The 16,620-nt window shown below is 41.3% G+C and overlaps 1 protein-coding gene across 2 annotated transcripts in view; it reads right to left on the bottom strand.

Annotated features, from left to right (window-relative positions):
* The window catches only part of stab1 (stabilin 1), a 75,510-nt gene that overhangs the window by 30,941 nt on the left and 27,949 nt on the right, over nt 1–16,620 (bottom strand). For both annotated transcript variants that reach the window (XM_055010724.1, XM_023262083.3), the window contains exons 35-44: nt 16,399–16,527; nt 15,694–15,747; nt 15,444–15,557; nt 14,093–14,288; nt 10,856–10,951; nt 10,731–10,776; nt 10,552–10,631; nt 10,343–10,468; nt 9,600–9,673; nt 7,172–7,243 (exon numbers count right to left, since the gene is read on the bottom strand). In XM_055010724.1, the coding sequence (XP_054866699.1) occupies nt 7,172–7,243; nt 9,600–9,673; nt 10,343–10,468; nt 10,552–10,631; nt 10,731–10,776; nt 10,856–10,951; nt 14,093–14,288; nt 15,444–15,557; nt 15,694–15,747; nt 16,399–16,527 (987 nt within the window). The remainder of the gene's footprint in view (nt 1–7,171; nt 7,244–9,599; nt 9,674–10,342; nt 10,469–10,551; nt 10,632–10,730; nt 10,777–10,855; nt 10,952–14,092; nt 14,289–15,443; nt 15,558–15,693; nt 15,748–16,398; nt 16,528–16,620) is intronic.

Below are 16,620 nucleotides of genomic sequence, written 5' to 3'. Positions count from 1 at the left end.
ATTAGGGACTCCCAACCCCCCTTGATCCTTATCTCTCTGAAGTTTACTAATTTTCATTCTTACCTTTTTTCCCTGCCAAATGAATTGTGTAAACATTTTATCCAAATTTGCAAACCAGCTGGTAGGAATGGAATTTGGCAGCATCTGCAGTGGATACATCAACCGAGGTAATATATTCATTTTCAGCACACTGATCCTGCCCAACCAAGAAACAGGTAAACTTCTCCATCTATCCAAGTCATCCTTGATGCGCGTTACGATTGGTCGTAGGTTTAATTTAATCAGTTTTTTGAGAGAGGGACTAACTTTTATTCCTAGATAGGTAATCTCCTTGGGTGACCAATAGAAAGGGAAGCCACCAGGTGGAGCAGATCCCGCCATAGCACCAATGGGCATAGCTTCTGTTTTTGACAAGTTTACTTTAAAACCTGATACATATCAAAATTGTTGTAGACATTCAAGCAGATGTGGGATGGTGGTGTCAATCTCAACTAAATACAGAAGTACGTCATCTGCATAAAGCAATATTTTGTGTTCTGTGCCTTCAATATTAAAGCCCTTAATCTCTGAGGAAGTTCTAATAAGCTCTGCCAATGGCTCGATAGCCAATGCAAACAAGAAGGGACTCAAGGGGCATCCTTGGCGGGTTCCACGCTCTCGTGGGAAAGAATTTGAACAGTAGAGGTTAGTGATAACAGCTGCTTTAGGAGACAGATACAACAACTTCGCCCAGTCAATGAACCTCGTACCAATTTAGAATTTTTCCATAGCGTAAAATAGGAATCACCATTCTACTCTGTCAAATGTTTTTAACGAATCGAGAGACACCACCAAACCCCTCATTTTTTTTTCATGGGCTAGCTGTATTACATTTAGAAGTCTCCTGATATTATTAAAAGAATTCCTTCCTTTAATAAATCCTGTTTGATCAGGTTTTACTCATAGTGATATCAATGGTTCAAGTCTTGGCCAAGACTTTTGCATCAACATTAATGAGCGATACAAGCCTATAAGACGCAGGGTCTTCAGGGTCTTTATTCTTCTTCACAATGTTGGCCAGTGACAATGATTCTGGCAAATGATGGGCCATGTTAAAACTGTAGTTGTAGGTCCTGCCTAGGTGGTGAGTAAGCCTGTCCTTGAAGGCCTGAAACCATTCCACAGGGAACCCATCTGGGCCCGGAGCCTTTCCACTGCGTATTAGAGTAATTGCTTTTAAAATTTCTTTCTCCTCAATTAGTTTCCCCAAAGACTTTTGTTGTTCTTCTGTTAATGTTGGTAGTTTGATTTTGGGAAAAAGTTATCAAGTTCCTCTCTGATGCTTATATTTTCAGATTTATATAGTGACTTATAGAATGATACAAGGACAGAGCTAATGTTTTTCCTATCAAAATGTCTTTTCCTTTCCAAATCTCTAATCCCTTCTATAGTGTTATGAGTTTGTTTCTGGTTGAGCAGTCGTGCCAAATACTTACTAGGTTTTAGGATAGCGTTACTTTTGAAACGACAACTCAGTAAGAAAACATGTTTTACCTTGCTGACATGTTTCGACGGCATCTGCCGTCTTCTTCAGAGCGTCATCTGACGTGTGCTGACGTGTCCTTTTTTATCACATGGCCGATCTGACAGATCTGTCAGAATCTATCAGATTGGCCACGCCCCCTGCCGTCCGGTGGTCTCTGGAGGATGGAGTCCAGGTATTAGAGGGTGTAGCTCCTCGTCCTGGTTCATGGAGCAGCTCACCTGCTTTCTGATCTCTGTCCTCCTTAATCCATCCTTTGTGTTTGTTGGTCTCCGATGTTAAAATCCTCCCCCTGTCCCAGTCCATGATGTGAGGGACACAAATCAGAACTCCAAAATGCAATAGTAGGCATATTAAAATCGGCAAAACTTCCACACAGCAACATCACAAAGCAAGAAACAAAAGAATAAAATCACTCAAACAGGTCAACAGCATCACCATCCTACCGGCTGATAAAGGAAGAACCACATTCATCATGGACATGGACATGTATGAACAACAGCTAACTAACATGTAGAAGACAGGAACACAGAGGAAATACTGGAAAAAAGATACCACAGAACAAAAGAAAAGGACCCTAAAAACTGTGTTAAAACCCCTACTAGAAACCAAACAGATACCACAGGAAGCATAAAACCATCTGATACCCACAGCCAACGTTACCCCCCCCAGATATATGGAACACCCAAAATACACAAAAAGACACTGCACTGCACCCCATAGTGGACAGCATCAGATCAGTCACCTACAACCTTTATAAAGCTCTGGTAGAAATCATCAAACCCCTCCTTGGTACATCACTGCAAGAACTCCAAACAACTGGACAAGAACTAAACCATATCACAGTAGAAAAAGAGGAGATATTCATATGACATGACGTAGTTTCATTCATCACTAAAACCCCGTAGACGTCACATTACACATCGTACAGGAACGACTCATGAAGGACAGGACACTGAAAAAACACACAAACCTCCCAGTAGACGACATCATCACATTACTCCGGTTTATTGCCAAATCCACCTATTTTCAGTTGAAAGGAATAATCTACAGTCAGAAACCAGGTTTAGCAATGACACATCTGGCCAGGTCATCATTGTAAAGGAGAAACTGTTCTCATCTGATCTTACCTGGTAAAATAAAGTTGAAAAAAAGATCCACTTTCAGCCATAATGAGTAACTTTTTCATGGAGGACCTGGAAACCAAAGCCATCCCCGCTTTGCAGACCCACACTCTGGAGAAGATACGTCCACGACATCCTGGAAATAATAAAATCTGGACACACACAAGAACTCACTGATCATCTGAACAACATGGACGACACGGGAAACATACAATCCACACAGGAAGAGGAAATAAACCAGACCATTTCATTCCTGGACATGAACATTCACCACAGAGAAGACAGCAGCATCAAAATAACAGTTTACAGGAAACCCACACACACGGACCAGAACCTCCTCTGGACATCAGAACATCCACAGAACACAAGCTACCAGTTAGAACACTATTAGAACGGACCAGAACCTCCTCTGGACATCAGAACACCCACAGAACACAAACTACCAGTTAGAACACTATTAGAACAGTCCAGAACCTCCTCTGGACATCAGAACATCCACAGAACACAAACTACCAGTTAGAACACTATTAGAACGGACCAGAACCTCCTCTGGACATCAGAACACCCACAGAACACAAACTACCAGTTAGAACACTATTAGAACGGACCAGAACCTCCTCTGGACATCAGAACATCCACAGAACACAAACTACCAGTTAGAACACTATTAGAACAGACCAGCATCATAACCGATGATAAAGACAGACAGGAGGAGGAAAAACACATCAGAACTCACTCACACACTACCAATATCCCATATGGGCCATAAACAAAGGAAAACAACAAGCCAAAAACAAAGAGAAAAAACTAAAACAAACAAAAACAAAACATACACAAAAACCAGACAATAAAAATAAAGACACAATCAGCATTCCATATATCTGAGGGACAACAGAACCCATACATCCCATAATGAGAAAACACAACATCAACACAGCAGTAGAACCACATAGAAAACTGCAGCAGCTATTAGTCCATCCAAAAGACAAAAAATGCAACATCATATATGAAACTCCGTGTAAATCATGCAATAAAACATACACTGGAGAAACTGGAAGATCATTCAACACAAGAAGAAAGGAACAGCAGACAGAATAAAGGAAACAGCTGGACGACTCACAAGAAGACAAAAAGAAAAAGCAGATGAAGAAAACAAAAAAATCAGCCATCAGGGACCACTGTAAAAGAAACAAGCACATCATGGACTGGGACAGGGGGAGGATTTAACATCAGAGACCAACAAACACAAACCATGGATTAAGGAGACCTTAGAGATCAGAAAGTGAGGGAGCTGTTAAATGAACCGGGAAACCTGGACTCCATCCTCCAGAGACCACCAGATGGCGTGATCGGTCTGACAGATTCTGACAGATCTGTTAGACCGATCACGTGATAAAAAGGACACACCATCAACAAGTCAGATGACGCTCTGAAGAAGATGGTAGATGCCGTCAAAACATGTCGGCAAGGTAAAACATGTTTTCTTACTGAACTGTCGGTTCAAAAGTAACGCTATCCTATAATAGCAAATGACAAAATGAACATAATCCAACTATTTACTAGGTTTGTCCCCATATTCATACATTCGTTGTTTTGATAAAATAAGGACGTGGAAGCTTTCTCACTGAGAACTGAATTTAGTTCTGCTCTTATCGCTTGTGTTTTAATAAAATTTGTCTTAATTGGGTTGGATTTTTGAGCTAGCTCTGCCTCCTTTAAGTCTTTTTCCAACTTACTTCGCTTCATCATCAAGGCTATTTTTCAATGTGACATATACGATATGGTGAATCCTCTAATATAAGCTTTTGCAGATTCCCAGAGATACTCAGGATTCGTTTCACCATTGACATTTATATCAAAAAATAAATCTAGCTCTGCCTCCATTTTCTTTTTAAAATCTTTATCATTAAGAATGTATGAATCGTCACCTCCGTGTACTAGCTGTAACATCACATATGTTAATTTCTAAATAAACTAGGGCGTGTTCACTGGTATGGATGGATCCTATGCTGCATGTATTTACTTGTCCTGTGATCTGTGGTGGTATGAAGAAATAGTCAATTTGAGAGTAGGAGTTGTGTGGATTCGAGTAAAATGTAAAGTTTCTAACTGATGGATTTAAAGTTCTCCATATAGCTATCAGATTGACATCATCCAACATTTTAACCAGTGAGGTACCCATGCTGGCTTTTCTATGTGCATCTGTTGGAGTCCTATCTAATTTCTGATCCAGACCGCAGTTAAAAGCGCCACCCAGCAGTGTCAAGGGACATTTGTACTCCTCCAGATCTATTCCTACTCTAGTCCAAAACGAAGAGGATGGTGGACTAGGAGCATATATATCCATCATAGTAATCTCCACGCCATAAACTGTACCATGAACGATGATATATCTGCTGTCAGGGTCCTTCTTGCATGCTTTAAGTACAAATGGGGCATCCTTGTGTATCAGAATAGTGACTCCTCTACTATTAGAGGAGAATGATGAGTAGTAAGCCTGGCCCACCCAATCTCGTTTAAGTTTTATATGCTCTTTATCCATCAAGTGAGTTTCTTGTAAAAAAAAAAAAAAAAAAAAAGCTATCTGTATCTTGTCTTTTTTGAGAAAGCTTAGAATTTTCTTGCGCTTTATGGGGTGATGATTCCCTTTCACATTAAAAGTGCAGAATTTAATGGTATTCATACTTGACATGTCTCATTTTTTCTTTTCTGTCCCATGAACTCATAGTTCTATCAGCTGTTTGCCCTTTCAGCTTATCTGTCCCTCTCATGTCCACTTCAGATGGATGTTTTTTGATGGTGATGAGGTGCAAATAACAAAACTGAAATACCCTTAACAGAGACAACAGAAAACTTAAACTTACACATACCTGCTTTAACACAAACTTTCCTATGGCGTTCACGTGAAACCACTTACTTCCTAACACCTCTTCCTCCTTCTTTAACTCAACACTAGGATAAGTAGGATGAACCAGAGCTTCCCAGACCACCCAGAAAGATATCTTCAGAGATAGTATGCTTCAACTGTACCCCCCCCCAAAAAAAGAAAATGTGCATCTTATATGCAATAGGAAACAGTAACTCTTTTCAAAGGGGGTGTGTGTCCCCAGAACTTAGAGTATAGCCTCTAGTAATCAGGCCAATATCTTCAGCATTTCCTCAATGTTAAACATGTCTTCAACTTGACTTACAGATATACATAACGTAGCTGCACTCATGTCCATAAATGTCCTTTGTGCAATACCTGAACTGAGCACACAAGCAGCGCTGCATGTGTCCATTATATGTCCGCTTTGTGCATCTCCTGGACATACCTCTGCGCCTCTGCCGCCGTTCTGAAGAGCTGGACCTTATTATCATGTGTGAGGTGCAGCACCACAGGAAAAAGCATCCTGTAGGGAATCCCCAGTGCCCAAAGAGTGTCCTCTTTGCCTCCAGGAATTCTCGTTGCTTTTTTTCCACTGTGGGTGAAAAGTCTTCAAAAAAGTGTATGCGCTTCCCGGAGGCGGAGAGCTCACCCATGTTCCGTGCTCTCTGCATGATCAGCTGCTTATCCATGTAGTTATGGAGACGGATGTAAACGATCCTCCGTCTCTCTGATCCCGTCCGGAGTAGCGCCGGGCTGCGGTGGCATCTATCCATCTTTATCCGGTCGTTTTTCACTTTAAGACTCAGAATCCTTTGTTATCCACGTCTCGAAGAATTCTTTAGCCTCGTCACCCTCTGTACACTCTGGCAGGTTGATGATCTTTATGTTGTTCTGTCTGGACCTGTTCTCTTGGTCCTCTAGCCTCTGCATGGTCTCCCTCAGGCGGGCCTCGGTGTGTTCAAGTTTAGCTAGCAGTTGAGACGCTGTTTTCCGTGTCAGAGGTTCTTTGTTCTGCGTCCTCTACTCTTCTCTCCAGAACTTTCACGTTCTCACACACAGAACTTACCGATTTGGCTATCTGGTCAAGTTTAGCGTCCAGAATGGAGCTGAGTTTCGTGAACACACCTTCACTGATCTTCGCCGCCAGGCTATCAATTTCCTCATCTTCCGCCATTTTATCAGGGCCGGAGGCTTCTGGCTGTGGCTGAGTTTGTTGTGTTTTCAGTCGTAGAAGGTGTTTGTTATCAGGTGTTTTCGCCCAGAGTTCATGCAGTGACATTACTCTCCTGGTTGCACTCTTTCTACAGCATTAAACTATCCCTGAAATGTTCAAAGTTATATTGGGCCTGGGAGCTCTGATCAAACACTCCGACTCTCTCCGCATCACGTGACCCTCCTTAAGAAACATTTTTAACATTTTTTTTCCACCAAAAAATGTTCAAAGATTTCCCAGAAATGTTGAAAATGTGGACATCAGAAGTTTCACTGTGAATATATATATTTTTTTCCATATTTTCAAACTTTATAACAGGTCAGTTTGACCCACAGGATGACACTAGGGTTAACCGTCTCTTATCTTGTCTCTTAATACGGTACTTTAAGATTTGTTCTTATGAAAAAGGGAAACGAGGCTGAGAATGCAGCAGGAGAACATACCGTTCTGCAGGGGTTCACTGGGTAACAGTACCGACCAGAACCCTGGAAGCCCAGCCGACATCTGCAGGCCGTCTGAGGAACCAAGCAGAAAAGATCAGAAATCTGCTTCTACTGTGTTTACAGCAGCAGAAACATCGGTATTTACTGTAGAGGTCTGGTTTTATATCTGGTAAAATAACAGAAATAAGTATGATTTTATATGAACCCTAAAAACTCATTTTAATACTAATACACAAAATAAATATACTTTAAAGACTAATATTCTCTGTTAGTTTTAAAGAAAAATGATTGTATGAAGGATGAAAAATGAAAGATAGTTTTAAAACTTTTTTGAAAACAGACTTTGAATGTTTTGTTAATTTAAAACAACAACAACAAAAACAGGCCAAATCTGTAAAAAACATACATGTTGAAAACATACATTTTTATTAGGGCTGCAACAATGAATCGATAAAATCGATAAAAATCGCTTATTAAAAGCATTGGCAACGAATTTCATTATCGATTCGTTGTGTCACGTGATTCATGCGTCACTTGCCATGTTGTGGAGCGTCTACTTCACCTGCAGAGCTTTGTCAATGCTGGCTGACTGAAATAAAGTTTTGGGTTTTTTAAATCAATGGTGGCTGACTGAAATAAAGTTTTGTTTTTTTAATCAATGCTGACTGACTGAAATAAAGTTTTGTTTTTTAAATCAATGCTGGCTGACTGAAATAAAGTTTTGGGTTTTTTTAAATCAATGCTGGCTGACTGAAATAAAGTTTTGTTTTTTTAATCAATGCTGGCTGACTGAAATAAAGTTTTGTTTTTTTAATCAATGCTGGCTGACTGAAATAAAGTTTTGTTTTTTTAATCAATGCTGGCTGACTGAAATAAAGTTTTGTTTTTTTAATCAATGCTGGCTGACTGAAATAAAGTTTTGTTTTTTAAATCAATGCTGGCTGACTGAAATAAAGTTTTGTTTTTTAAATCAATGCTGGCTGACTGAAATAAAGTTTTGTTTTTTTAATCAATGCTGGCTGACTGAAATAAAGTTTTGTTTTTTAAATCAATGCTGGCTGACTGAAATAAAGTTTTGCTTTTTTAATCAATGCTGGCTGACTGAAATAAAGTTTTGTTTAAAAAAACAAAAACTCCACCTGCAGAGCGATTGAACAGAGCGAGGTGGATGCAGAGCAGAGGTGGTATTTTCAAAGGAAAAGTAAATTCAACAAATGAAACATGACCGACGCGGAGAAAACAGTTTGACCGAAGTCCTCAAAAGTGTGGCAGCATTTCACGCTTGACAAAACAAAAAACATGCGTAACATGCAAGCTTTAGAAAAGTGATATGATGTACGGGAGCACCACGATGATGATGCAACACCTGAAACGGAAACACATTGGAGTCGCCGATGAGGAAGAAGGAGCTCAACAGCAGGTAAGTCACTACATTATCCTACGTTTGTTCTGTTTTTAAGTGAGAAAACGTAACGTTAGTCTGTCTGGTAGCTCTCCTGATGCTAGTGTTTGTTAGCTGATTAATGACAGTGATAGGGCACGTGTGTGTGTGTGTGTGTGTGTGTGTGTGTGTGTGTGTGTGTGTGTGTGTGTGTGCGTGCGTACTTTGTGTTTTGCTCTTTGGACTACTTACTTGCCTTAACCTAATACTGCAAATAAAACCAGATAACTACTGAGTTGTAAATTGTGCTATAATACATACTCATACTATCTTTCTCATTTCATGAACAGCAAACAATGACAGGCTTCATGATGAGCAAGACATCATGTCCACCACAGCAAGCATCTGTCCTGACTGAGAGCATCCTCAACATGATGGTCACTGACACGAGGCCTCTGTCGATGGTTGAAGACGAAGGCTTCGCTACAATGATCTTATTTGCTCTGTCAGTCCAAATCTTCTCTTTCTGAATAAAGCGGTGGAAATTAAAAATGTGTTGTTTTTTTAATCCGATTCATCGATTAATCGAAAAAAAATAATTGACCGATTAATCGATTATTAAAAAGAATCGTTAGTTACAGCCCTAATTTTTATAAAAAGCGGTTTTATTTTTTGGATGTATGATGGATGTATGTTGGATGTATGATGGACGTATGATCGATGTATGATGGATGTATGTTGGATGTATGATGAATGTAGGATGGATGTATGATGGATGTATGTTGGATGTATATTGGATGTATGATGGATGTATGATGGATGTATATTGGATGTACGATGGATGTACGATGGATGTATGTTGGATGTATGATGGATGTACGATGGATGTATGATGGATGTACATTGGATGTACGATGGATGTATGATGGATGTACTTTGGATACACGATGGTTGTATGTTGGATGTATGAAGGTCAGACATGTAAAAACATATCGTTACAAAGTGAAAGCCGCCTGACATGTTCCTGAGCAGCAGCCGTGTTCTTACCATGTTGGGTCCTGTCCTGATGCAGTCTGCTGACATGTGGCAGCCTCCGTTGTTGACCAGACACCCGTCCACCTCTGAGGACAGACAGCAGATTTAATCCAGAGGAGATAAACATGTTTTTACAGCTTCAGCTTTAGAGGAAAACAATCTGCCAAGAAGATCTAATCTGTGAAAACACAATCACTGAACCTCAAACTTCCAGAAGGTCCTGGAATGAATCATCTGCTGTCAGAACTTTTTTAACTCTGAGCTCAGAGCCTGGAAATGATTCCATTCTACAACTCAGCCAGAAATAGGTCAGATCAACAAGATTCTGAGGTTCTGGGTCCTCAAGAGAACCAGGAAGAACCTCCAGGTCTGGAAGAGATGTCCACCAGATGAGATGTCTAGGTAGATGTCAGGAGGTTCTGGTTCTTGTCTAGGTTCAGGTTCTGGTTCTTGTCTAGGTTCTGGTTCTGGTTCTTGTCTAGGTTCAGGTTCTGGTTCTTGTCTAGGTTCTGGTTCTGGTTCTTGTCTAGATTCTGGTTTTTGTCTAGGTTTTGGTTCTGGTTCTGATCTAGGTACTGGTTCTTGTCTAGGTTTTGGTTCAGGTTCTGGTTCAGGTTCTTGTCTAGATACTGGTTCTGGTTCTTGTCTAGGTTCAGGTTCTGGTTCTTGTCTAGGTTCTGGTTCTGGTTCAGGTTCTGGTTCTTGTTTAGGTTCAGGTTCAAGTTTTGGTTCTGGTTCTGGTCCTGTCTACCTACCCAGGCAGACGACTCCGTCTCCAGTGTATCCTTCCATACAGCTGCAGGTTCTTTCTCCGGCCGAAACCGACCGACAGAAGGCAAATTTTGAACATCCTCCATTGGACCGAGAACACAGATCCAGTTCTGAGAGATGAGGACAGACAGAACACGTGATGATGTATGATGGATGTATGTTGGATGTGTGTTGCATGTATGTTGTGTTGTACCTTTGCAGTAGGTCCCGTTTCCCTCGTATCCGGCCACACAGAGGCAGGCAGCAGCTGATCCTTGAGGTCCAGTTATACAGCTTCAGGACAAACAATCCACACGTAAAGATCATGTTGAGCAGGCCACTCCCATCCACACATAAAGATCATGTGTTGTGTTGGTTGTATTTCTGACTCACTTTGCGTTCTCATCACAAACTCCTCCACAGGCATCGTCCTTGATCTCTGAGACACAGTTCAGGTGAGTTCAGGTGAGTTCAGAACACAGAGTGCTGACAGGTGTGTGTGCATTTGTCTCTCTCACCTGCAGAGCATGAAGCTCCTCTCCAGCCTTTGTAACACACACACCTGCCGCTACCTGCCAGACCGTCCTCACACTTCCCATGATTGCACACACACTCTGGAAGAAACACACTCCAGATGAAGACTGGATGGCTGCAGGTACACAAGGAGTCATAGCACCACTAATCAGGAGGTCTAGAAGGAGTCATAGTACCACTAATCAAGAGGTATAGCAGGAGTCATAGTACCACTAATCAGGAGGTCTAGAAGGAGTCATAGTACCACTAATCAGGAGGGATAGGATTCATAGCACCACTAATCAGGAGGTATAGGAGTCATAATACCACTTATCAGGAGGGATAGAAGGAGTCATAATACCACTAATCAGGAGGTCTAGAAGGAGTCATAGTTCCACTAATCAGGAGGTATAGAAGGAGTCATAGTACCACTAATCAGGAGGTCTAGAGGGAGTCATAGTACCACTAATCAGGAGGTCTAGAAGGAGTCATAGTACCACTAATCAGGAGGGATAGAAGAAGTCATAGTACCACTAATCAGGAGGGATAGAAGGAGTCATAATACCACTAATCAGGAGGTCTAGGAGTCATAGTACCACTAATCAGGAGGTATAGGAGTCATAGTACCACTAATCAGGAGGTCTAGAAGGAGTCATAGTACCACTAATCAGGAGGTATAGAAGGAGTCATAATACCACTAATCAGGAGGTCTAGAAGGAGTCATAGTACCACTAATCAAGAGGTATAGCAGGAGTCATAGTACCACTAATCAGGAGGTCTAGAAGGAGTCACAGTACCACTAATCACGAGGTATAGAAGGAGTCATAGTACCACTAATCAGGAGGTCTAGAAGGAGTCATAGTTCCACTAATCAGGAGGCATAGAAGGAGTCATAGTACCACTAATCAGGAGGAATAGGAGTCATAGCACCACTAATCAGGAGGTATAGAAGGAGTCATAATACCACTAATCAGGAGGTCTAGAAGGAGTCATAGTTCCACTAATCAGGAGGTATAGAAGGAGTCATAGTACCACTAATCAGGAGGTCTAGAGGGAGTCATAGTACCACTAATCAGGAGGTCTAGAAGGAGTCATAGTACCACTAATCAGGAGGGATAGAAGGAGTCATAGTTCCACTAATCAAGAGGTATAGAAGGAGTCATAGTACCACTAATCAGGAGGTATAAAAGGAGTCATAGTACCACTAATCAGGAGGTCTAGAAAGAGTCATAGTACCACTAATCACGAGGTATAGAAGGAGTCATAGTACCACTAATCAGGAGGTCTAGAAGGAGTCATAGTTCCACTAATCAGGAGGCATAGAAGGAGTCATAGTACCACTAATCAGGAGGAATAGGAGTCATAGCACCACTAATCAGGAGGTATAGAAGGAGTCATAGTACCACTTATCAGGAGGAATAGAAGGAGTCATAATACCACTAATCAGGAGGTCTAGAAGGAGTCATAGTTCCACTAATCAGGAGGTATAGAAGGAGTCATAGTACCACTAATCAGGAGGTCTAGAGGGAGTCATAGTACCACTAATCAGGAGGTCTAGAAGGAGTCATAGTACCACTAATCAGGAGGGATAGAAGGAGTCATAGTTCCACTAATCAGGAGGTATAGAAGGAGTCATAGTACCACTAATCAGGAGGTATAGAAGGAGTCATAGTACCACTAATCAGGAGGTATAAAAAGAGTCATAGTTCCACTAATCAGGAGGTATAGAAGGGGTCATAGTACCACTAATCAGGAGGTATAGAAAGAGTCACAGTACCACTAATCACGAGGTATAGAAGGAGTCATAGTACCACTAATCAGGAGGTCTAGAAGGAGTCATAGTTCCACTAATCAGGAGGCATAGAAGGAGTCATAGTACCACTAATCAGGAGGGATAGGAGTAATAGCACCACTAATCAGGAGGTATAGAAGGAGTCATAGTACCACTAATCAGGAGGTATAGAAGGAGTCATAGTACCACTAATCAGGAGGGATAGAAGGAGTCATAGTTCCACTAATCAAGAGGTATAGAAGGAGTCATAGTACCACTAATCAGGAGGTCTAGAAGGAGTCATAGTTCCACTAATCAGGAGGCATAGAAGGAGTCATAGTTCCACTAATCAAGAGGTATAGAAGGAGTCATAGTACCACTAATCAGGAGGGATAGAAGAAGTCATAGTACCACTAATCAGGAGGGATAGAAAGAGTCATAGTTCCACTAATCAGGAGGTATAGAAGGAGTCATAGTACCACTAATCACGAGGTATAGAAAGAGTCACAGTACCACTAATCACGAGGTATAGAAAGAGTCACAGTACCACTAATCACGAGGTATAGAAGGAGTCATAGTACCACTAATCAGGAGGTCTAGAAGGAGTCATAGTTCCACTAATCAGGAGGCATAGAAGGAGTCATAGTACCACTAATCAGGAGGGATAGGAGTCATAGCACCACTAATCAGGAGGTATAGAAGGAGTCATAGTACCACTAATCAGGAGGTCTAGAAGGAGTCATAGTACCACTAATCGGGAGATATAGAAGGAGTCATAGTTCCACTAATCAAGAGGTATAGAAGGAGTCATAGTACCACTAATCAGGAGGGATAGAAGAAGTCATAGTACCACTAATCAGGAGGGATAGAAGGAGTCATAGTTCCACTAATCAGGAGGTATAGAAGGAGTCATAGTACCACTAATCAGGAGGTCTAGAAGGAGTCATAGTACCACTAATAAGAGCATGTATATATAAATTTCTACAGATGTCTGAAATGTTTGCACTACATCCTTTACAGTGTAAATATCTCCACTGTGCATCAATGAAGGCTGATTGTGTCATAAAAAAATTTTTCTAAAAGATGCTCAGAGAAGCAGGTGGATCACGTTAGGTCCTCTTGTCTTCTTCTATTCTTGAAAAGCAGAAGAGCTTCTCTGTAAGAAACAGCAATACAACATTAGACTTGACCAGGACTACCACAGTGGATGCATAGTCCTGACAGTGAAGCACGGAGGTGGCGGTATGATGATCTGGGGCTGCATGAGGTCAGAAGGTGTTGAAGACATTTCTAGATGCAGCATGAAAGCCTGAGGAGGAACCAGAAAACTGGCTGAACAGATGGAGAAGAGGAATATTCCAGAGAACAGCATCACACCAGAGGACCAAGAGGAAACAGAACCTCCAGAGTGACGGTGAGGACAGGAAAATGAAACATGACAGGAAGTTGTGTCTGTGTTTGTGTTGCTCACTGGAGGAACAGTTGGCTCCATATCGTCCCGGCTCACAGTCCTCGCAGGCGGTGCCATGGAAACCCTCGTAGCAACGGCACTCCCCGTTGCCGTGGTTACCGTCCTGACACTCGCCGTGATTGGAGCACCAGCTGCCGACGTCTCCGGGGCATTTGAAGCACTCGTGACCGTAGAAACCAGGACAGCAGGTGTGATCCTGCAGACACACCGGGGCTGGGTTAGTCTGATAGATCCTAACACTGACTCTGTTCTCATAGATCCTAACACTGACTCTGTTCTGATTGATCCTAACACTGACTCTGTTCTGATAGATCCTAACACTGACTCTGTTCTGATAGATCCTAACACTGACTCTGTTCTCTTTAAAACAAACAGCAGAACCCAGCAGACAGAAATTGCACAAATAGGAGAATTTACCAGAATAAATAAACAGCTGGGAACATCTCAACAGTCACAGTAATGTCATTTACAACAAACTCTAGTTATAGACTAACTTTAAACTGTTCTGGACCCATCAGAGTGAAGATTGAGACTAATGGGGTTCTCATGAGAACAAATTATTATTATGGATGTTATTTAAAATATTAGAGTCAAATTATAAAAACTGTGAACTTCCATCCCAGAGTGAGAAGTACAACTACAATGTTAGTACAACGTTACTACAGTCTTACTGCAGTGTCGCTACAGTGTTACTACAATGTTGCTACAGTGTTAATACAATGTTGCTACAGTGTTGCTACAGTGTTAGTACAGTGTTGCTACAGTGTTAGTACAGTGCTGCTACAGTGTTGCTACAGTGTTACGACAATGTTGCTACAGTGTTGCTACAGTGTTAGTACAGTGCTGCTACAGTGTTAGTAAAGTGTTACTAAAATGTTGCTACAGTGTTAGTACAGTGTTGCTACAGTGTTAGTACAGTGCTGCTACAGTGTTAGTACAGTGTTAGTACAGTGTTACTACAATGTTGCTACAGTGTTGCTACAGTGTTAGTACAGTGCTGCTACAGTGTTAGTAAAGTGTTACTAAAATGTTAGTACAGTGTTACTAAGGTGTTACTAAAATGTTGCTAGTGTTAGTACAGTGTTAGTACAGTGTTAGTACAGTGTTGCTACAGTGTTAGTACAGTGCTGCTACAGTGTTAGTACAGTGTTAGTACAGTGTTACTACAATGTTGCTACAGTGTTAGTACAGTGCTGCTACAGTGTTAGTAAAGTGTTACTAAAATGTTAGTACAGTGCTACTAAGGTGTTACTAAAATGTTGCTAGTGTTAGTACAGTGTTGCTACAGTGTTGCTACAGCGTTAGTACAGTGTTACTACAGCGTTAGTAGTTGTGTAGTGGACCGTCAGACCGTGGTCATCCGGAGACAGTTGATAACGCAGCCCGGTTTTGTCTGAATCCTGCTTCTGACCCGTTTCCTGTATCTGCAGTTGGAGCGCATGTTGGCAGGAAACTGTTCTCTGACCTGCAGAGGAACCAGAGAAACATCCAGAGAAAGACGGAAAAACCGAATGATACAACTGAATTCAGTCCCGATGCACAGTGAAGAAAAACAGCTTCTGTGGAGAATCAGGCAGAGTTCGTTCTGCAAATGCTCTTACTGGTTTGTAGCCGGAGTAGCATCGAGGAGGTCCTTCACAGTCCGAGCACCGGCCCTGGTAGACAACATCATTATTACTGTTGTTGTTGTTGTTATTCAGAAGTTTTCAGTTCTTTTGTTCAGACATCAGGTGAAAATAAAGACGTTGTTTTTTACCTTGACAGTTTCGCTTGTCACTTTTCACCTGATATCTGAACAAAAGAACGGAAAATTCCTGCATTAATAGGAAGACATGATGAACATTTTTGAGCTATAATTATTACAAATTCATTAGGTTCTAAGTTCAGGTTCAACATCATTCAAACACGAATAGTTGACTAAATCAACTGCAGTAGAAGATCCATCCATCAGTTCATCCATTCATTCATTCATGTTATTTTTTATAAATCTGGATGTTTTTTAAGAACTTTTGAAAACAGTTTTTCAAATTTTGAGTAATTTTGGATGAATGTTGAGTCAGTTTGGACTCTTTCTGTCTCTTTTTTTGGATTGTAAATAACTTTGGACATTTCTATTCTGAGACCTGAACATGACAAGAATTTGAAATCAAACACATAAAGAACTTTCATTAAGAACCACAGGAAGAACTATCCCCTGAATCAAGATGTTCTACAGTTTGTGTTGGAGCTTTGAAGAACCAGAGCATCTTCTGAAGAACCAGAGCATCTTCTGAAGAACCATTTCAGAACGTTTTGGGTTTGCTTACGTCAACCTGCAGTGACACCGGTTTGCTGCATCGGTTGCGTCGGACGTTAAGGACCTGATGGATGAAGATGATGATGCCGTACTGCGTCTCTGTGAAGCTGCTGTCCAGAGGAACGTCGTTCACGACCGTCTGCAGAACCACAGAACAGTCAGATCTCTGTGGAACCACACTTTCACCACCAACCTGCTGCTGGATCTTCACTTTCATGATTGTGTTTCTTTG

The sequence above is a fragment of the Amphiprion ocellaris genome, chromosome 5 (assembly GCF_022539595.1).
Source record: "Amphiprion ocellaris isolate individual 3 ecotype Okinawa chromosome 5, ASM2253959v1, whole genome shotgun sequence".
Lineage (NCBI taxonomy): Eukaryota > Metazoa > Chordata > Actinopteri > Pomacentridae > Amphiprion > Amphiprion ocellaris.
Note: the sequence above shows the minus strand (reverse complement) of the source record. Positions and strands in the feature narration are given on the sequence as shown.